The 21,426-nt window shown below is 33.8% G+C and overlaps 2 protein-coding genes across 3 annotated transcripts; both read right to left on the bottom strand.

Annotated features, from left to right (window-relative positions):
* Positions 1–3,430: 3,430 nt before the first annotated feature.
* On the bottom strand, positions 3,431–8,430 carry LOC131010219 (protein NRT1/ PTR FAMILY 5.10-like). The gene is made up of 4 exons (XM_057937640.1): positions 8,182–8,430; positions 7,878–8,095; positions 4,462–4,994; positions 3,431–4,393 (listed from the first exon to the last, which is right to left on the bottom strand). The coding sequence occupies exons 1-4, from the start codon at positions 8,330–8,332 to the stop codon at positions 3,589–3,591; spliced, it is 1,707 nt and encodes a 568-aa protein (XP_057793623.1). The 5' UTR covers positions 8,333–8,430; the 3' UTR covers positions 3,431–3,588.
* A 3,597-nt stretch (positions 8,431–12,027) lies between these two features.
* LOC131010221 (protein NRT1/ PTR FAMILY 5.10-like) lies at positions 12,028–19,884 on the bottom strand. 2 transcript variants are annotated; one of them, XM_057937642.1, is made up of 4 exons: positions 19,682–19,884; positions 19,273–19,490; positions 17,593–18,089; positions 12,028–12,853 (listed from the first exon to the last, which is right to left on the bottom strand). In XM_057937642.1, exons 1-4 carry the CDS (start codon positions 19,815–19,817, stop codon positions 12,085–12,087), a joined length of 1,620 nt encoding a protein of 539 aa, XP_057793625.1. In that variant the 5' UTR covers positions 19,818–19,884; the 3' UTR covers positions 12,028–12,084. The 2 variants fall into 2 exon arrangements, with proteins under 2 accessions (XP_057793625.1, XP_057793626.1); XM_057937643.1 differs by having other exon boundaries at positions 19,273–19,507; positions 19,682–19,883.
* Between the last annotated feature and the right edge of the window lie 1,542 nt (positions 19,885–21,426).

Here is a 21,426-nt window from a genome sequence, read left to right as displayed (position 1 = left end):
TCACTTCTTTTGTTTATATTTTGAGAAAAATATCATTTTCACCACTTTATGGGAGACCTCCTTTATTATTTTTAATCCCATACTATATTTAATAAAAAATATTTCGTATTATTGATTATATCACTTTAAATATGATTCTTATCAATTTATTAGGTATTAATATGATGTTTGATAAAATATAATACTAAAATTATTGAAATGTATAATTTTGGTTAGTTGGACATATTAAAACTGACGCATGATTAATTTAATTACAAAACAATTAATTAATGTTTATCATCCTAATCATCGTAAGGTAAAAGGTCGAAGAGTTCAAATCGCACCAACTCCTTTACGAAAATGTTTGATTTGGTGATGAGATAAATAAGCTTATAAAATTGATTGAATTAGCGTGTAGGTCGAATTATTTATCACACATCGAATCATCTATATTAACAGAAAAAGAACCTAAGACATCTTAATGCATAACTTGTGGATTGTTTATTTTACCCATATTATATATTTTATTTTAAAATTATTTTACATTTTATATATTTATAAGAATATATTAATTCATTAGATATTACACTAAATTTATGTGATATATTTCTATAGCTATTGATATGGCTTATAAATAAATATATCCATTCAATAAATTATTTAATAAAAGTAATGAATTAATAGATTTTTTAAATTAATAAATTATCAAATAAAATAACATTACGTTCTTTCTGCTAGTGTAAATAAAACACTTGATCAAGTTAAATTATTTTATCAATCTAGGAACTTTTACCTATATAATGAAAGCATCAGGATCCAGCCATGCATGATTTGATCAAAGTCATGTTGGAAATTAAAGTCATCTTCAGCAACTACATCTAATCAAAGCTTTCATTTTCATATTGTCCAACAACTATGCATGATTTGATCATGGTGATGTAAGGAAACAAGATTAGGGTTAATTACGCAAAAAATCATTAACTTTGGGCCGATTTTCAAATTTGTCATGAACTTTTTTTTTTTTTATCAAAAATTCCATGAATTTAAGGACTTGAACAATTTTTCCATGATCATTTCTAACATCCCCAAATTCAAAGTTGACATGGCACATTTTAAGTTATTGAAAAAATTATGTGGAATTGCCGAACGATTAATAAAACGACGCCGTTTAGGTGTGATAAAACGACGTCGTTTTTCATGTGTGATGTCGCCGGTGATTTCCTCCGTCTCCTCCGCGACTAAGTCGTCTGCCTAAATTGGGGGCAGTGGCGGTGGTTCACCGAGCCCAAAGCCAACGGCCCCTTCGCACCCCTTTTCCTTCTCGCCGGCCCCTTCAAGCCCTCGTCTCTCACCACCGGCGACGTCCGTATAGGAATTCGATGGAACCAGTAGTCGTTTGGTGCCGGAGGTGGTGGTGAGGGAGGCGGAGGATCTGCAGGGTTGGTTGCGAATCTTGTGTGGTGGTGGGGAAAGGCAGCGTAGGGACGGCGGATCTGGTGCCTTCGCACCCCTTTTCCTTCTCGCCGGCCCCTTCACGCCCTCGTCTCTCACCACCGGCGACATCCGCTTAGGAATTCAATGGAACCATCAGACGTTTGGTGCCGGAGGCGATGGTGAGAGAGGCGGCGGATCTGCAGGGTTGGTTGCAAATCTTGTGTGGTGGTGGGGAAAGGCAGCGTAGGGGCGGCCGATCTGGTGCCTTCGCACCCCTTTTCCTTCTCGCCGGCCCCTTCACGCCCTCGTCTCTCACCACCGGCGACATCCGCATAGGAATTCGATGGAACCAGCAGATGTTTGGTGCCGGAGGTGGTGGTGAGGGAGGCGGCGGATCTGCAGGGTTGGTTGCGAATCTTGTGTGGTGGTGGGGAAAGGCAGCATAGGGGTGGCCGATCTGGTGCCTTCGCACCCCTTTTCCTTCTCGTCGGCCCCTTCACGCCCTCGTCTCTCACCACCGGCGATATCCGCATAGGAATTCAATGGAACCAGCAGACGTTTGGTGCCGGAGGCGGTGGTGAGGGAGGCGGCGGATCTGCAGGGTTGGTTGCGAATCTTGTGTGGTGGTGGGGAAAGGCAGCGTAGGGGCGGCCGATCTGGTGCATTCGCACCCCTTTTCCTTCTCGCCGGCCCCTTCACGCCCTCGTCTCTCACCACCGGCGACATCCGCATAGGAATTCGATGGAACCAACAGACGTTTGGTGTCGGAGGCGATGGTGAGGGAGGCGGCGGATCTGTAGGGTTGGTTGCGAATCTTGTGTGGTGGTGGGAAAAGGCAGCGTAGGGGCGGCGGATCTGGTGTGGTGGTGGTAAAGGCCGCGAATCGGAGCAGAGCGGAGAGGGCGGCTACTGGCGCGGCGGCGGTAGGGGCGCCGGATCTGGTGCGGCGGCAGGTGGAAGGAGGTGAAATTAGGGTTTGGCCGGTGGGGAAAATGGGGGACACGATGGGGGGTCTTTTTTTTTGTTTTTCTATTTTCCATGTGTCAATTTTTAGTTATAGTTGGCGCCATGTCAGCGCCATATCAGCTTGTAATTGCCATGTCAGCCCGGAGTATCACCGAAGGTAAAAACTATGGAAAAATTGTTCAAGTCCTCAAATTCAGGGAATTTTTTATTAAAAAAAAGTTGATGGCAAGTTTGGAAATCGGCCCAAAGTTCATGATTTTTCACGTAATTAACCCTAAAATAAATATATCCATTCAGTAAATTACTTAATACAAGTAATGAATTAATAAATTTTTTAAATTAATAAATTATCAAATAAAATAACATTACGTTCTTTCTGCTAGTGTAAATAAAACACTTGATCAAGTTAAAATTATTTTATCAGTCTAGGAACTTTTACCTATATAATGAAAGCATCAGGATCCAGATATGCATGATTTGATCAAAGTCATGTTGGAAATTAAAGTCATCTTCAGCAACTACATCTAATCAAAGCTTTCATTTTCATATTGTCCAACAACTATGCATGATTTGATCATGGTGATGTAAGGAAACAAGATCAGCGTAATGAATGCTAGAACTCCCAATTTGGATTTGAATGAGAAGATTTTATTGAAACATGTGATTTCATTGGAGATGCTCTTGCACAATTACCTTTATATAAGAAAAGTATAAAAACTTTCACAAAAATTCATACAAATCAATTAGCATCTAAAAATGTATTTGTCACTTCACGTAAATTTTGGTAATTTTACATATTTTGTTATTATAAAAATCGATATTTTTCATATACAAGTTACAAGTTATGTGAGTAGTTTATTCTATTAATCTTTAGTAGATGAAAATTTTGGTACGGACATTTAGAATCATAGTTAATTATTAATTGTTAATTAAAAGAAATAAGAAAATAAAAAGAACAAAAACAAGGGAAGCACCGTGGCCGAGGTCCTCTCGGAAGTGCAGCCTTTTACGATCCAAGTTCATATATGTCATTATGTTTGAAACCTCTAACTACATTTTAAGACCATATTACTATTCACTATTATGAATCATTATCAATGCACGTTACATGTATAGTAAAAGTAAATGCACTCTCAATTATACAAATGCACTCTCATTTTTTTTTACTATATTTGAAAGAAGATGAATAATGATTTTCCCCAAATCTAGCTAGTCTTTCTTCTTGTAAGCATAGCATTTAGCAGAGTATACATACGCTGCCAACGTGACCGCGCTGATCCCCGCGAGCAGCCAATAGAAGTAGTCGAGATGGGCGCGGTTCAAGTTGTCCGAGAACCAGCTCCCGGCCCCGGCTCGGCTCGTGATCAGCTCGATTATCGATATCAAGAAACTGCTCAAGAAGTTCCCTACACCAAATATACTAAGGTAAAGAGCAAGCCCTATGCTCTTGAGCTCAACAGGAACCTGATCATAGAAGAATTCCTGAAGGCCAACCATCGTGAACACGTCAGCAACGCCGAGCAGCAGATACTGCAGCGCCAGCCACCACACGCTCATGGGCACCGTCTCGTCCGGCTTGTCGAGCAACCCATGCTCGGCTGCAATGTCGAGGCGGTGCCCCTCAACAAGGGCTGCAGCCGCCGTGATCAACAAGGAGAGGAATATGCCAACACCTATTCGTTGCAGCATTGATATTCCTGCGGGTTTCTTGCTCACAGATCTCGTGATCGGAACTATAACTCTATCGTATACAGGGATGAAGGCGAGGATGGAGACGCTGATGAGAGATTGCAGCGAAGCGGCTGGAATTTCGAAGCCACGAGTGAGGTGGCGATCTAGCGTGGCGCCCTGTTTGGTGAAGAAAGTTGAAGCTTGCGAAGAAACGACGGCGTATCCCAAACACGTGCACCAGATCGGAGCGAGCCGCAGGATTCCGATGGCGTCGTCGACGTCCGAGGCGGTGCATACGTTCCCGTTTTTGTCGGGAGGTGCGAGAATTGCCTTGTAAAGAAACCTGTTACCAAGTTCCTTCAGTTTTCTGAATAAACATTGATTTTGCATTAAGGCCTATTATTAACTTACTTGAAGTCGGCACCGTCGCCGCGAGCTTCCTCTGCCGTAGCCACAGCAGAAGGGGAAGCTCTCCGGTTTCTCGCGGCCCTCACAAACACCCGCCCGATCCTCAGAAATGGGTTCCTCCCATCGCTGCTAAGGAGGAAGCGGTAAGTCGTGGAGCCGAGCAAAAAAACGAATAGTGCAAAGCACATGAAGATGCAGGGGATTCCGAAGCCAAGTCCCCAGCTCAGATTCTCTTGAATATAGCTCAGAACAGAGAGAGCTGCCAAGATACCTATGTTCATGGAGAAGTACCACCAGTTGAAGAAGGAGCTCTTTGCTATTAGCTCCTCCTCGTCTTCGTCGTCGAACTGATCGGCTCCGAACGCTTGCACGCAGGGCTTATGGCCGCCCTGCGCGACTGCTACCAAGTACAAGGAGAAGAAGAAGATGACAACCTCCAGCGACGGAGGCGAACAAACTGGGTTGTTTGCGTTGGTTTTGCAGTGGGAAGAGTTGGATGAATGAAATGCAGCTGACATAGACAATAAGCCAAGACTCTGTGGTCCATCATCATATATACAAAAGTTAGACATGCTACTAAGATGAATTTTGGGTAATATTTTTCAAATGTTCAAACTTGAACTTCAGTTCAAGATCTGTTTCCATTATTAGATCTAGAAAACTTTATTTTACTCCATTCAATAAATTTACACTTATCTCATTCAATAAATTTCTTATTTGGAAATGTCACTGGGAGTGAGCATCTAGTTTGTTCGGTTGAAAATTGAATCGAAATTCTAAAATTCAAGTAAGCAAAGTTTTTTAAAACATAAAATCTCCTATACACCCGAGTGTACCGTACACTCGGGGTGACTCGTACTCAAATTCTAACCCGCATGCTAATTCAAATCCGCATTCTGATCCAAATTGTGTAAATGACACTATTCAGTTATACCGATGACACTGCTTATGATTCATATTATTCAATTATATAAATGACACTATAACATTTTAAAATATTATAGTGTCAACTACAGGAAGTGTTATTTATATTTCTAAATAGTGTCAATTATACACAGTGTCATTTACAATGTTATAGTGTGATTTATACGCATTGTCATTTGTACAATAGAATAGTGTTAATTACAGACAATGACATTTGTATAACCGAATAGTATCATTTACACGATTTAAGACATGATACAAATTTGAATTATGATGCGAGTTAGGATATATGTACGAATTAATTCGAGTGTATGATACACCCGAGTGTACCCAATACCACCTCTTTTTAAAATGGCTAAACTCGAATCAACCAAAGTTTTTCTTTAAATGGAACTTCAAACTTCGATTTCGATTTCACTTCGACTTTAACAAAACTTTTTAATATTTTCATTTATAAATAGACAAAAAATCATAATACAATTAAAATAGATTAAAAATCAAACAAATAAATAAAAAATATTTTAATATATTAAATGTCTTAGCCTTTGAGAATTTTTAAGGTCCAATTTATATTATTTTAATAAATTAACAATTAAATAAATAAATTTAAAGATCGTACCATTGTAGATTTGAACCAATACCTTAAATATTAAGAAGCATTAATAATTCTACGGCTAGGCCCAACGCGCGCAAATTAGGCATAACGAGCGTCGTGTCAGTGCGAAGTGGACGAATTGGAAATATCACACCGTACTTCCAAGATGAATTTTGTATCTTAAAATTAAACTAACACTTTTTCATATACTTCATTTAGTCTACTAAATTACAAACTTCTCATTTTTGTCTCCTATTTTTATGATCTCTTTCAATAAATTATGATTTGAGCTATTTTAAAGTTATTTATACACTTTATAGTTTGAAGTTATTGTCGAAAAATACTCAAATTTTGCCAATTTTTTTATTTATATCATGACTTTTGTTTTTTGTCAGAAAATACATAAATTTAAGATTGATTCTGAATCCTCCCATTGTGAACAATTTCCTTCAAATCCAATCTAATGTTGCAGTGAGAAATTACAAGTCGTAAAACTAGTTAGATTGAATTTGGGCGAAATTGTCTTATTCCGCTTTATTACTGATATGCAGCGTTACTTAAATTTGGGCGAAATTATCGTCTGTGAGACAATTCAAGATTAATTTTAAATTTATGTATTTTTTTAGTAATAAAACAAAATTGTGAAATAAATTAAAAAAAATTGACAAACTTTAAATATTTTACTATAATAATTCTTTATAGTTTTGATATTTCGTAGGTGGCAGAGCCATGGAATGAGATTCAGTGTACCATGCTTTATGTCTCATTTTCAATTTTGATTATTTTCTTTATATTTTTTCTTCAATTTCAACTTTGTAGGCTTTAGTTTAATTTTATGATTATTAATTAGGGTTTATTCCATCAATTTAGGTTATATAATTATTTTTTATCACTTAATTTTACTTTTATTAACTAATAATAGGTTAATAAATTCAAAGTCATGGTATATATTTTTTTAAAAAAAATTAATTTTTCAAAATAAAAATTGAATATAATTTATAGTATTATAATAAATTTTATTTTAATAAAAAAATATTTTAAAAATAATAAATTTAAGAATGAAAAATAGTGACACACATGAAGAAATTGTGAAACATTGAATTTTATCCCGAGAGGATGGTGATAGGCTGATAGCGAAGGCGTTAATAAATCAATTACTTTTGCTTTTTTATTCTCACAAAATGTTGAAAATATCGACCATTTTTTGCAAAATTCAATATTTTCTCAATATCATCATTAATTGACGTCTTCTACCTACGTCCCTAGTAATCTATTAATCAGAAGTCAATGAGCTTCAGATACCGTATCCACACGGACATACTCGGCCCCATCTTAAAAAAAACAATCCGCCCCATCTAAAAAAAATAGTGTTATTTGAATAAAATTTGTGGGACAAAAAAAGATGAATTTTTTAAAATAATTAATTTATTTTAAAATTTTGGTTCAATTTAAAAAGAATTTAGTTATTTGAATTGTTTTCTCCTTTGAATTTTTTGTAATTTTTCAACAATTTTTAATCAATTTTTTTTTAGTTTTTGTACTTTAAAAATAATAAAAATTAAAAAAATTATTAAAAAATTATAAAAATAAATTACAATGTGGAGAAAATGATAAAATTAATTAAATTCTCTTTTGTTTTGTACCAAAAAATTTAAATAAATTTATTTTAAAATATTTAATCATATTTTGTCCAAATATCATTATTGAAAAAAAAAATACCTAATGCCTGAAATCTTGGATTAATGATCAAGACTTCGAGTCATCGGTCATGCGATTTTTAAATTTATTTATTTACTTATGTATTTTTTAAAATAATAAATAAACAGATTAAAAAAATACTAGTATATATAGTTAATTTATAAATTGTGTAAAATTAACAAAAAAAAAATAAGGCACTAACCACTACGTAAAGCACAGAAGCGACAACAATGGTGCGAAATCGGCCCAAAAATGAGTCGGCGACGAAGGCGCCCAAAAGGGGCAGGAGCGTCGCCGTGCCGTTCCAGGCATTGACGTTCTCCGCCGCCGCCGCCGTCGATTGCCCCATCGGCCCCGTCAAATAGTTTATCAAATTCGAGCTTATTCCATAATACGCAAATCTCTCCGCCACTTCAACACCTAATTAAACCACAACACACTAAATTATTAAATTTAAACACTTCAAAAATTCAACAAAATTTCTCGAGCTCGATTCGCGGCCGTACCGATGATGAAAGAAGCGGATTTCCATCTGCCGGTTCTCGACCGGCTCGCCGGTCGACCTCGGAAGTCAGTGGCAGCGCCTACGGCGTCGTTCAGCAAAGCAGCTTCTGCGTCAGATACGCCGTTTCCGGCGATCGCAGTAGTACTTCCCATTTTCTCTCTCTAGATTCTGGGTTTGCTAATAGGTTGTTGTCTCTACTTAAATAGTTAAAGTTATTATTATACGTAACACAACTGCATAAAAGAGATTTATTTTGATCCTCACGTCACTTCTTGTTTGAAATTAAGTTGAAGAAATAACTAAATACTCCTTCCGTCCCGGCTAAGACACTACATTTATTTTTCGACACGGGATTTAAAGAGTTGTAGATTAATATTTTAAGTGTGTAAAAGTAATAAAGTGATAAAGTAGGAGAGAGAATATAATAAAGAAATACTTAATTAGTGTTAATTAAGTGTTTAAAATTTCTTATTTTTGCCAAATATAGAAATATAGCATCTTTGTTGAGACGACCCGAAAAGGAATATGTAGCATCTTGAGCGAGACGGAGGAGTAAGATACTCCGGTAATTATTTGTGGTTAACGTGGATAATAGCTTTTGAAGTCACATCTTTCAGGTTCTTTCTTTTTCTTTTGTTGGATGGGGGAGGAGAGCGAGGATTGAACTCCGTTTCTCACCTCTAACAATGAGGAATACCACTACCCTTCAAAAAAAACAATGAGGAATACCACTAACTACACACATGTCTATGTCTATTGTATCTTTCTTTTTCTTGAGTCATTCAAAGCTGTCGTGATATGTTTTTATGATAATATATGCACTTTATTGTCATATTATCAATTGATTGTGATGATTGTGTGAGTAAGTTTGAATATTAACCATTTTTCCTAGACATAAATAAAACAATGAATATCAATAAAAAAATAATTTAAATAGTAGTGGTGGATGAAATCTTTTTTATAAATATATAAATAAATTTAAAAAAAATCGTGTAATAGTGGATTTGAATTTTAGATATTTAGTTTCAGACATTAAACCACTTGAAAACTAAGTCATTTAAATTGAAATACTCCATCTGTTCGCGATATCATTTTCACTTTTGTTATTTTGATCTATTTTCAATATCATTTTCACTTCGATCCATTTATAGTAGTAGGGTCCACAAACTTCATTCACAATAATAATGGAACTCAAAACTCCACTTACAACATATCCACTACTATCCACCATTTCGTTAAAACTCATGTCATCCACAAAGTGAAAATGATATCGTGGATGGTTAATCATTTGTACTTTTGTTACGAGGCGATCTAGGGTCATGCAGGCCCGAGCTTACCCTTTGAGTTAATTATTTAATTTCAATTCAATATAATGGATTTTAATTAAAATTAATTGATATTATATTCCTCTTGTTTTTAGTTTTGGGTTGTCCTACTTGAAATATACTATTTCCTTTTAAGAAAAAACATTAATCACAAAATATATATATATATATATATATATATATATATATATATATAAATTTAGAGTCCACATCACCTTTTCAACTCTACACTACACCACTTAATAATTTCATTAACATTTTCTTAAATAGCAATGCCAAAAAAAAAGACATTTGAAGTGGGACGGAGAGAGTAATATTTAATACTCAATTTGTCATTTTTGTTCGTTCTCATAAAATGTATCCAATTCATTTTTGATAAGTTTTTCACTCACAATAAAATGAGACATTTACTCCACTCACAACACATTGAATCAATTTATTAAAATCCATATCATCTAAAATTGACTACATCTTATGAGGATGAATGAAGTATCTTTCACTGCGAATGAAGGAAATCTTCATCCAAACTCATTATGCCGTAAATATCTTTATTTATGTTCTTCCCAATTCAATACTCCCTCCGTCCCAATAATATTGTCCCCTTTTTTTGGGCACATAGATTAAGAAGTGTGAAATTAGTGTTGTAAAGAAGAAAGCCCCACATGTTTAACAAAAAGTAAGTATAGCTTAATTTTTCTTGTAAAATTAACAAAACTAAATTCTATAAATTAATGGCAACAACAAATAATCTTCAGATTTCAACAAAAAATTAACGGCAAGGACAAAAAATGCAACAAAATTCTGCAAATTTCAACAAGAAATTTCAACAAAATCTTCATCCTCCTCAACAAATTTCAATAATATTCTTTCTGCAAATTCCCACTACCACCGCTCTTAAAATTCGGGGGGCCGCCGGAACAGTGAACATAATCAAGCAAAAGAACAACAAGAATAAAAATCAAATCTTTAGCGTAACCCCCTAAATAAGAAGAAGGAACAGAAATTCAACTACAATTCTCCACAAATTAGTGGGGCTGAGATACGGACATCACATCCCGCAAATTAGGCGAGCCCTAATTTCTGATAAAAAAAAAAAAAAAAACCAGAGGAGAGGGGAGACGAGAGGGATGGAGGTGGGAGGGCAACGGAGGCCAGAGGGATGGAGATGGGAGGGCGGCGGAAGCGAGAGGGCGGCAGAGGCCAGTGGGAAGGCGGCAAGAGGTGAGAGGGCGGAGGTGGGAGGACGGCGGAGGCCAGAGGGATGGAGATGGGAGGGCGGCGGAGGCGGCCAGAGGCGAGAGAACGGAGGTGGGAGGGTGGCGGAGGCTAGAGGGATGGAGATGGGAGGGCAGCGGAGGCGAGAGGGCGGAGGTGGGAGGGCGGCAGGGTGGCGAGAGGACAGAGGGATGGAGGTGGGAGGGCGTCGGAGGGTGGAGAAGAGAGGGAGGCAAGAGAGTGTGGAGAGATAGAGAGAGAGAGAGAGAGAGAGAGAGAGAGAGAGAGAGAAATTAGGGTTTAGAAGGGGGATTAATTAGGATAGTGTTTAATTAGAAATTAATTAGTCCCTAAAATTTTCTTAAAAAGAAAATAGGACAAGATTATTGAGAAAAACCAAAAAGGAAAATGGGACAAGATTATTGGGACAGAGGGAGTATTTCTTATTCCCAAATCCAAAAATCGGTTATTTCTAATCTCTTTCTCCTACCCTTGTACTCCCGCCATCCATTTATTTTACGGCATGACGACGGAGAAGACGAAATCACGGTAGACAAAAATGTGCTCTTCATTTAGGTGCCCCTGTGAGATGGATTATGTTTGTTATAAATATGCATGGATGTATTTATATATGCACAAGTCACAACACAAAAATGAGAGAGTTGTTATGTCATGACTCATGAATATGAATATGAGTTTGGCGGAATTTCCTTCCTTCACGGTGAAATATATCTGTCAAAAGAGAGAATATATTTCAAGAGGATGAGCTGAGTCATGCAACGCATATATATATATACAAGTCGTATTAATTTAAAATTAAAACTACTTATAGTTTTGACTATGGGACACAGAATGGAATTAAATGGTCATTTTATGAGACACAAGATCTCATCCAGCGTTTTGGTATTATATTATGGTATAAAAAGTTGAAACGGAAGGGATTTTATCAAGTTACATTGAAAAATAAAGACCACATTAGTTCATTACTAGAAATCTCATTTCCTTTAATTTGATGCTAAGCTAGTTTAGCAAGTCAAGAAGGTCCTCAATCAATGATCATATCCCCACCCGGCATAAGCTGCCGTGGGTTAGTTGTTTGTTAAACATATTTGGGAAAGTTTGTTTCCCAAACAATTATATCATTATCCCTAATTTTAGTTTTTATCATTATACAAAATTTGGAAGACACGTTATAAATACATATCGATAGAAAAAAATTGGCATGTTGTCGGTGCAAAATTCGTGAAAGGTGGTTTGCAATCACAGGAATTATTACTGTATATGCCATAAACATTGATGCAACAGAATAAGAAATTAAATATGACAAGACGAAATTAAATCATTACTAAACTTAATTAAGCGACCTATTGATTAGCATCCTTGATGCATTTGGCAAAGTAAACATAACCAACAAGAGAGACTGCACTAATCCCCGCCAGCAGCCAATAAAAGTAATCGAGATGCGCGCGGTTCAAGTTGTCGGAAAACCAGCCGCCAGCGCCGTCTCCGCTGGTTGCATTCTGGATGACGGATACCAAGAAGCCACTGGCGAGGTTTCCGACGCCGATTATGCTGAGATAGAGGGCAAGCCCCGTGCTCTTGAGCTCACTGGGGGCTTGGTCGTAGAAAAATTCCTGCAGGCCAATCATGCCGAAGACGTCAGAGATCCCGAAGAGCATGTATTGTGGGGCCAGCCACCACACGCTCATCGGGATCATGGCGTCAGGCCTGTCCACTAGGCCGTGTTCGCGGGCAGTCCTGAGGCGTCTTGTCTCAACGACTGCCGCGAACACTATGGAAAGCAGGGACAGTAGTTGCCCAACTCCGATCCTCTGAAAGATTGATATGCCCGAGGGCTTCTTGGTGATGGAGCTGGCGATGGGGACGAAGACGCGGTCGTAGATGGAGACGAAGAGCATGTCTGAGAGGGCGATGCAGATGATGAAGGAGGCGGCGGGGATCTCGAAGCTGGGGCCGATGCGACGGTCCATGGTGGCGGCTTGCTTTGTGAAGAGAGTCAAAGGTTGCGCATACACAATGGCATAGCCCAGACTTGTGCACCATATGGGGACAAGCCTCACCATTATTGCTTTCACTTCCTCAGGATCTTCTTCTGACACTGGAAGCAGCACCCTGTTCACACGCCCCAAATCACTCTCATAAAATGCTGTTATACTCAAAATACCGAATAATGCTTGAATTTAAATCTCACTTTACGGTGGTATTAAAGATATTAACTCAAAGTGTGTGTGCGTGTTTTTATTATTAGAAAATAAAGGATAAAAAAAGTTTTTTTTAGGACGTGTTTTATCTAATTGTAAATTTATCATGAAAAAAATATTAAAAAAAAGAAGGATAATTAATGTATAAATACATGAATTTTAATCATTTTTTAGTATTTAACATGAACTTTAAAACTTAGTTATAAATAAAGCTTATTAGCCTGTAAATACACAAACTTTTTATATTTTATAAAATTTAACATGACTTTTATTTTCTATACACATATACATGAACTTAGTATTTTTTCTGATTTTTGGCATCAAAAGGTCGAAATACCATGTCATTCACTCTCCAATCAAAATAATAAATAAAACTATTCTATTCAAGTGCATATTTTATAGTCCATGTCATGTATTTCGGCCTCCACCTCGACAATAAATAGAGTTTTTTCATGTCTGTGTAAAAAAAATAAAAAAAATGTTAAGTTCATATATTTGTGAGCAGAATATAAAAGTCATGTTAAATTTCAGAAAATGTAAAAAGTTTGTGTATTTACAGGTTAACAACCCTATAAATAAATTAACTTACTCACTTTTTTGTATTTAACATCAACTTTAAAATTTAGTTATAAATATATGAACTTTAAACTTATTCAATTTTTGACTCGTCTTTTTTTTTTTTTTTACCAAATTAAAGTTGATTTGGATGCATGAATCTTAACGTAGACAATTGGCATTTGACGAGCTTGTAGAAGCACTCAATCAGGAACCCATCGATGTTGGTTGTGAAAACACCAAATCGTAATGAATGAAATTCTGATTTTGGGTTTCTGAAATCCTCAAATCTTAAAAACGAAATTGGCTTTCTGTATTTGTGAAATTTATAGACAATTTTGTATTGTTCACTTTTATATTTTAGTTTTGAATTATTTTCCTCTAACAAAAACGTCGACGCCGTCATCTCTCAGCGTCAAATTGTCCACGTCAAGATTCAGGCATTCCAAGACAGTTTTAATTTGAAAAAAATGGAAACCGGATCAAAAAGTGAATAAGTTTAAACTTCATGTATTTATGACTAAATTTTAAAGTTCATGTTAAATACCAAAACGTGAGTAAGTTAATGTTTTATAACTAGAATTTAAAGTTAATGTTAAATACCAAAAAGTGAGTAAAGTTCATGTATTTATACATTAATTACCCAAAAAAGAATTTCCCCTTTAATTAAATTCCTCTTTTCTTTTCACTTATTCTTTACAAAAGAAAATTTTACTATTTCGCATTCCTCATTTTCTGTCCATTAATCCCCACTAAATAAATTCGAAAACTGTTTTAAAAAAAAAAAAAAAAAAAAAGAAGAAGAAGAAGAAGAAGCGAGGGTTGCGGTGGGAGTTGCGGCGACGGCGGGGCTGCATCAGCACGGCTGCTGCGGCGGCGATTGCTGACTGGGGACACGGGCGGCGGCGGCGGCGGCGATTGCTGACTGGGGACACGGGCGAGGGTTGCGGTGGGAGTTGCGGCGACGGCGGGGCTGGACTCTGGTGTGGGCGAGGGGCGCGGCGGCCGGGCTGGCGAGGAGCGAGGGGCTCGCGAAGGAAGAAGGGAAATAGGGAAATTGGCGAAGGAAGGAGAATTAAGGGAAATAAGGAATTAGGGGAATTAGGAGAATTAAGGGAAATAAGGAATAAGGAGAATCAGGGGCTCAACCGACTTCAATTTCAGATATTTTAAAATTAAATTTAATTATATAATTTAAATACATTTAATTAAAAAATCGGGTATTTCGGGTATACCCGATACCCGATCGGGTATACCCGATACCCGATTTTTTAACACCCTAAATACCCGAACCCGAACCCGACCCCTAATTTTTCGGGTATAGGGTACCCGATACCCGATTTTTTCGGGTCGGGTATCGGGTACCCGATTACCCGATCCCGAAATTCCCACCCCTACCAAGAATAATGATATATTATTCATCATTTGAGTGAGAAAAAAAATGAATGAGAAATTGTGAATTTCTATTTTGTAGAAAATGAAGGATTTAAAGGGAGAAAATTTTTGTATTCTTCACTTTCTTATGATAAATTTACAACTAAAGAGAAGACACCCTTAAATTCCTCTTTTATTTTATTTTTCTCATTTTCTACAAAAGAGAATTTCACTATTTTTCATTTCTTCATTTTTATTTCAACTAGTACGCCTTCCCGTGCGATGCACGGGCCACAATATATTTATTTATTTGTAAAATTTTAAATTATGTAAAAATATAATTATTTATGAGTTTGATTAATTAATAACAAAAAACTTATACTAAGTTAAATATTAGTATTTCATTTAAAACAGTGTATAGTAATACTTTTATCAACTTAATGAGTAGGAGTGTAATATTAAATTTAATGAGTATTGTATGATAATAATAATAATAATAATAATAATAATTAAATTTACAGATTGTAAAATAAATAGTTTAAGTCTCTCTCATGTTGAGCAACTAACACTAAACATCAATAACAATATTAATAGCTATCATGTAATATAACAATTTTGGGCTCTTAAAAGTTCAAATTGTATTATTGTTAAAAGTTCATATTTAAGTAGCCCAAAACTAATTAAAAAATATATACGAATAATAAAAAAATGAAAATATAACAACAAATATGTTTATATAAACAAATAAATAGTTCGTAGATATAATTAAATAAATCTATATTATATTTTAAATTCTAATTTTAAGATGTATAACTATTTTTTTTACAAATTCATATTAAAATTTCCTTCTCCTTAATTGCATTTAAAACTACTATAATTAAAAAATATTTAAATTTAAAATAATAATAATTAAACAATCATGTAAGAGTTTTTGCAAGAAAAAAAAAAGACATTTACTTATTTTTTCGCCAACAAACGAAAACAAATGAAAAAAAGAGTACGCTATTCAATATTGGAGATAAATGAGAGCGAACAAAAATTTATTTGATACTTTAAACAATCATAACTTATTTATTTCAAAATTATTTTTTATAATTATTACATCGAATTAAAAATCTTCTCGTAATATTTAATTTAATATCTATATTAAATATTTTTCATGAAAAGAATTAAATTAGAAAAAAAATATTATAATGATATGTTTCTATTTTTTGAATATTATATTTCTAGAGAGAGAAAGAGAGTAAAATAGAGAGGTTCAAATAAGTTCAAGAAAAGAGAGAATAAAATTGAAAATATTTTCAGTCCTTAGATTGTGAAGATCTACGGTGCATTCATTACTTGTATATTAAAGATTATACATAAAACAAACTTATCAAATTTTGGTGAACTTTTAAAAATTTTAAAATTTATATAGTTCAAAAACTTTATCTACTCTATCTCAAATTTGAGATAGTTCTTTGATATTTGATTATTATTTTTAATAAAAATTAAAATTAATAAATACTTTTATAATATTGTCTCGACATTTATTGATAATAGTGCATCATATTTTTTAATTAAAAATTTTAATTTAAATATTTTTATGTTACACTTGATAAAATAATCCAACAAATAAATTTGATGTTCTATTTTTTTATTTTTATCAAAGAGATTAAAAGATAGATAAATTTTATAGGAGAAAGAGATCTAAATAGAGATATAAATATAATAACAATGTGAGGTGAATAAGGAGAGAGAGAGAGAGAGAGAGAGAGAAGAATATAAAAAAAGAGAGAGGACAGAGAAAATTAATCACTTTAAAATTTTAAATTATATAACTTATTTATTTCAAATTCATATTTTCATATCGAATATATTTTGATAAATCAAATTTGAATTTTTTTAGAAAATCATAGAAGTATGTGTGATAGAACAAGGAGAGAGAAAATATGGAAGAAAAAAAATGTAGATATATCTTCTCTCTCCTATTTATGCTCTCATCTTTGGTAACTTCTATCATAGTATGTCTTCTCTTCTCTTTCATCTCTCCCATCCCTCTTTTAAATTTTAAAATATTATCCTCAATTAATGTTGTAATTGCAAAAATACCATCAAATTTACGGGAAAAAAACTGGTGTTTTATAGTATTATTATTATATATAGATGAGGGATATAATGCTATCAAATTGAGAAATAATATTATCACTCCTTAAGAAAAAGAAGGAATTGAGAAATTATTGTCTCTTTTGTAAAAAATGAGTGAAAAAAAAAAGAGAGATTTCAAAGGGAAAAATTCTTTTTATCCCTCATTTTAATGATAAATTTACAAATAAGAAAACATACCCTAATTGTATTATGAGCGAACATATGCGATAAAATAGATAAATAAATTTCTGAGATAGTATCTATTAAAAAGGCACAATGACATTATTTCTTTGGGATGAAGTATTACGAAAAAATCATGTTCCCTTCATTCCGCGAAACTTGAACAATTTCTTTTCACTACGTTTTTTAAGAAGTTAGTATTCTGTGTGTTAAGTGTGGTAGGTGAAACAGTGAAAATGTAAATAGATGACAAACTTTTTGTCATCTAAGGAAAGTGCTCAAGCTTCACGGGAGAATCCGAAAAGAAATATTGATCAAGTTTCACGGGACGGGAGAAGTATAAAACTCTGAAAACCACAAGCTAAAAACCAACTGCAGTGCCAAATTGAAAATAAAAATAAGAAAAGGACTCACTCGAGATGAGAAGGTTTGCGTTTTTGCACAAAAACGCGAAACATTCTGAGAAACGGATGCCTCTGGTTCTTCCTCTTCCTCTCAGTGCTGAATCGGTAACGCAGTGAGCCGATGCAGAAGAGAAGCAAGGAGAAGAGCATAGCGACGGTAGGGATTCCGAATCCAATCACCCAACTCAGATTGTCTTGAATGTAAGTGACGACGGAGAGGGCCAAGACTCCGCCTAGACATGTGGTAATGAACCACCAGTTAAAGAAGGAGCTCTTGGCCGCGTTTTCCTCATCGTCTCGCACATCAAACTGGTCTGTGCCAAATGCTTGTAGGCACGGCTTGTGCCCACCTTGAGCAAATGCAACAACATACCAGCAACAGAAGAAGAAAATTGTCTGAATCTCAGATGGGTAGCATGATGATGTGTCGTTGTTGTTTTCATTATTTTTGCAACTTGTGGAGCTCAGTGAAATTATTGCAGAAGATAGTGTCAACAAGCACAGTCCCTGTTTAATCCATCATAAATAAATCATTTCCAATTGGCAATGGATAAAATAATGTTGTTTTACAATTTCATTCTTAAAAATCGTGAAATTTGATTTATGAAAAAAAAAATTCAATATACATTTTAAATTAAAGATTATGACAAAATCTTTAATTTGTGGTAGGAATAATCAAAACTAAATTTAGAATGAATAAATTATTTAATTTTTACCATAACTTATTCATTCTAAATTTTTTTATGATTTTTGAAATTAAAGAGTTCTAAAATGAATTATTATAATTTCTTTTTCCATAATTGCATAAAAAATTATTATTATTGAAAAAATATATAAATAAAATCAAAAAAATTATAAAAAATAAAATAAATTAACATAAAAAATTTAAAGAAAAAATTATATTATATTCAACATTAAGGAGAGAGGAAACAAGATAGAAGAAAATGTTTATTCTGAAACTTTAAATAATCATAATTTTTTTCTCCAAATTTTCATTACTTGTGAGAATGGATCCCACAGCCAAATTTAAAAAAAAACGAAAAAAAAAAAAGAATCTTCTCTACTTTCTTTAGTGTTCCTTTTTTCTCCTTTACGACATGTTTACTTCTTTTTTGCTATATTTATTTTATTTCCTTTTCTATTTTTTGTATTTTTAATGACAAAAAAAGTAGATATGACATATTTTTTTAAATACTTCTTTCCTAAAAAGTAGATATGACATGGTTCATTTTATAACTCTTTCCTAAAAATAATTTTTTTGTAGTAATTTTAATATAATTTTGTAGATGAATAATCATATATATTTATATATATATATATATATGTATGTATATTAAAATTATAATTTCAAATATGATATTTATTTATTTATTGTGACAGGTAATACTTTATAATGAGAATGTGTAATGTTAATTTTCATTATTAAATAATACTTATTCATTTGTTTAAAAACTATAATTATCATTATACTTAATTTATACAAAGTAGAAAATTTATGTTTTCAAATTCAGAATTATATTAGGTAATTAATGTAAATTATTTTATTTTTTACAATATATTTTATAATTGTTGACTTTTACTTATGCTTAATATTTATATTTATTGAAATATGTAATTTCGATACTCGCCGTGCCGTGCAAGAGGTGGAAGCAATTTATAGTAACAGTAAGAGAAATTGTGCAGAACTAACCAATATATAAAGCATAGATGAGAAAACAATCATTCTGAACCGGCCCAAAAGCGAGTCCGCCAGAAGGGCGCCGAGAATTGGCGAGAGCGCCGCCGTGCCGTTCCATGCATTCAAGTTCGCGGCGGCAGCCGCCGTGGATTGGCCTAATTCGCCGGTTAAATAACTCACCAAATTCGAGCTAATTCCATAGTAACAAAACCTCTCCGCCGTTCCAGCACCTGGTAACACAAAATCACTAAACAAACTTAAATGAGAAAAAGAAAAGGTTTCAAATTACTAAATCTGAGGAAAGTAGGAAATGTTTCAAATTTATATAGTGGAGTATAATATAATTCAATTACTCAAAATATTTTTATAAAGAAGTAAGAATGTTTGCTTATTTATGGCTGTGATTTTTCTTTTTACCTACCTGCGATGAAAGAAGCAGATTTCCATAAACCGGATTTGGAGCGGATGGATGGGCGGCCGTTGTAGTCGACATAGCCAGGAACGACGTCGTTCAGCAGCGCTGCGGGCATTACTTCTCCGGCGGTGGTTATAGCCATTTCAATGTAAGGACCGTTGCAAACCACTTTCTTGGCGGGCCTAGATTTTTTTTTTTATGGTTCCACAAAATTTGATGGAGGGGGGGGGTCTAGTATTTGTAGTGGGGATGTGGGCTTTTTTTTCGTTGGCAACATTAAATTTAAAAATTGCCAAGACACATCAAATTTGTAGCGCTCATAAAATTGCCAAGACACATCACCCAAGCCGAACTCGAAGCGAGCTTGAGCTTGTTAAGTGGGTGACGAATCGAGCTCGATCATCAAGATAAAAGCTCGAGCCGAGCTCAAACATACTAGTATTCGGCTCGGCTCGTTTACGACCCTAATTTGTACCTCAGACATAATTATTTTTTCTTTATTTGTCTCTCCTACTTTTTGGACACATATATCCTCAATAAAAGTTACATTCTCTCTCCTATTTTATTATATATTATTTATTTCTTAACATCCGTGACCAAGGCTTGTGGCCTATTGAATCGAGACGTTGGGAGTATATATAAATAATTTTTCAAAAAAATATGAAAAATTTTATGTACAAAAAATATTATAAATAAGGATATTATAAGTATATCAAATTTTCTAATTATATAATGTACAATAAATAGATTCTTAAAAATTAACACTACAGGAAAAACGATTTTAAGGAAAAACGATTTTAACGACCAGATTTAACATTGAAATTATTGGTCTTTAATTTACGTTGTTAATGACTGAATAGAGATCGAAATATCTTCTTTTAAGGATCGAAAGTTCGATCATTTTATTATTATTGTTTTATTTTTTAACGATCAAAATGATATTTTCTTAAATTCGTTCGTTAATATTATTTTTTTATTGTTTTAAAATCAATCATTAATATTAATTTTTATTAGAAATCGATCATTAATTCGAACGTTAATATTAATTTGTTAATTTTTTTATTATATTAAACTTAGTTGTTAATATTAATTTTTTGTAATTATTATTTTAAAATTAATCGTTAATCATGTCGTTAATAATATATATATATATATATATATATATATATATTTAAATTAGTCATTAATATTTTTTTCTATTTTTAAATCGGTGAAAATTTCTTATAGTACTTTTTAACGGTAATATTAATTTACTTTCAAATTTTTATTATTTTAAAATTTTCATCATTTTTATGGTCACTCCCACTGCGGTGACCACCAATCTTCCGCAAATCACCCAAACAAGTCTTGATATCCTTCATGTACATGTATATTCGAAGGGTATGCATGATTGAGATTGCATATTAAAAAAGAGTTTAAATGTATTGACAGTTGTTAGTTTTATCAAAAATATTTGTCTATTTTATGGGTAAATATCACTTTAAACTCCAAACTATTTTCGCACATATCAATTATATTCTGAACTATTAAAAATAATTTTTTAAACCTTAAACTATCAATTTTGTATCAATTACCCTTTATCCATTTTTCATTCTTTGAATTTTTAATGAGTAATGCATATAATCACGTCGTTTTATATAATATAGGTAAAAAAAGAATGATTCTAAATACATTGTGGTATCCGGTGAGACACGTCAAATTTTTGAAGCTAAAAAAATGGACGAATGGTACAATTGATACAAAATTAATAG

This window comes from Salvia miltiorrhiza, chromosome 2 (genome assembly GCF_028751815.1).
Source record: "Salvia miltiorrhiza cultivar Shanhuang (shh) chromosome 2, IMPLAD_Smil_shh, whole genome shotgun sequence".
Taxonomy (NCBI): domain Eukaryota; kingdom Viridiplantae; phylum Streptophyta; class Magnoliopsida; order Lamiales; family Lamiaceae; genus Salvia; species Salvia miltiorrhiza.
This window is presented reverse-complemented; position numbering and strand designations above follow the sequence as displayed.

What these genes read in the sequence shown, in the direction of transcription:
- LOC131010221 (XM_057937642.1), bottom strand. Translation starts at nt 19,817, where the DNA reads ATGGCTATAACCACCGCCGGAGAAGTAATGCCCGCAGCGCTGCTGAAC. An exon ending in ATCTGCTTCTTTCATCGCAG is followed by an intron (nt 19,491 to 19,681) that starts GTAGGTAAAAAG and finishes TTGTGTTACCAG; the next exon opens with GTGCTGGAACGGCGGAGAGG. An exon ending in CGCAAACCTTCTCATCTCGA is followed by an intron (nt 12,854 to 17,592) that starts GTGAGTCCTTTT and finishes GCGTGTGAACAG; the next exon opens with GGTGCTGCTTCCAGTGTCAG.
- LOC131010219 (XM_057937640.1), bottom strand. Translation starts at nt 8,332, where the DNA reads ATGGGAAGTACTACTGCGATCGCCGGAAACGGCGTATCTGACGCAGAA. An exon ending in ATCCGCTTCTTTCATCATCG is followed by an intron (nt 8,096 to 8,181) that starts GTACGGCCGCGA and finishes TGGTTTAATTAG; the next exon opens with GTGTTGAAGTGGCGGAGAGA. An exon ending in GGCGACGGTGCCGACTTCAA is followed by an intron (nt 4,394 to 4,461) that starts GTAAGTTAATAA and finishes ACTTGGTAACAG; the next exon opens with GTTTCTTTACAAGGCAATTC.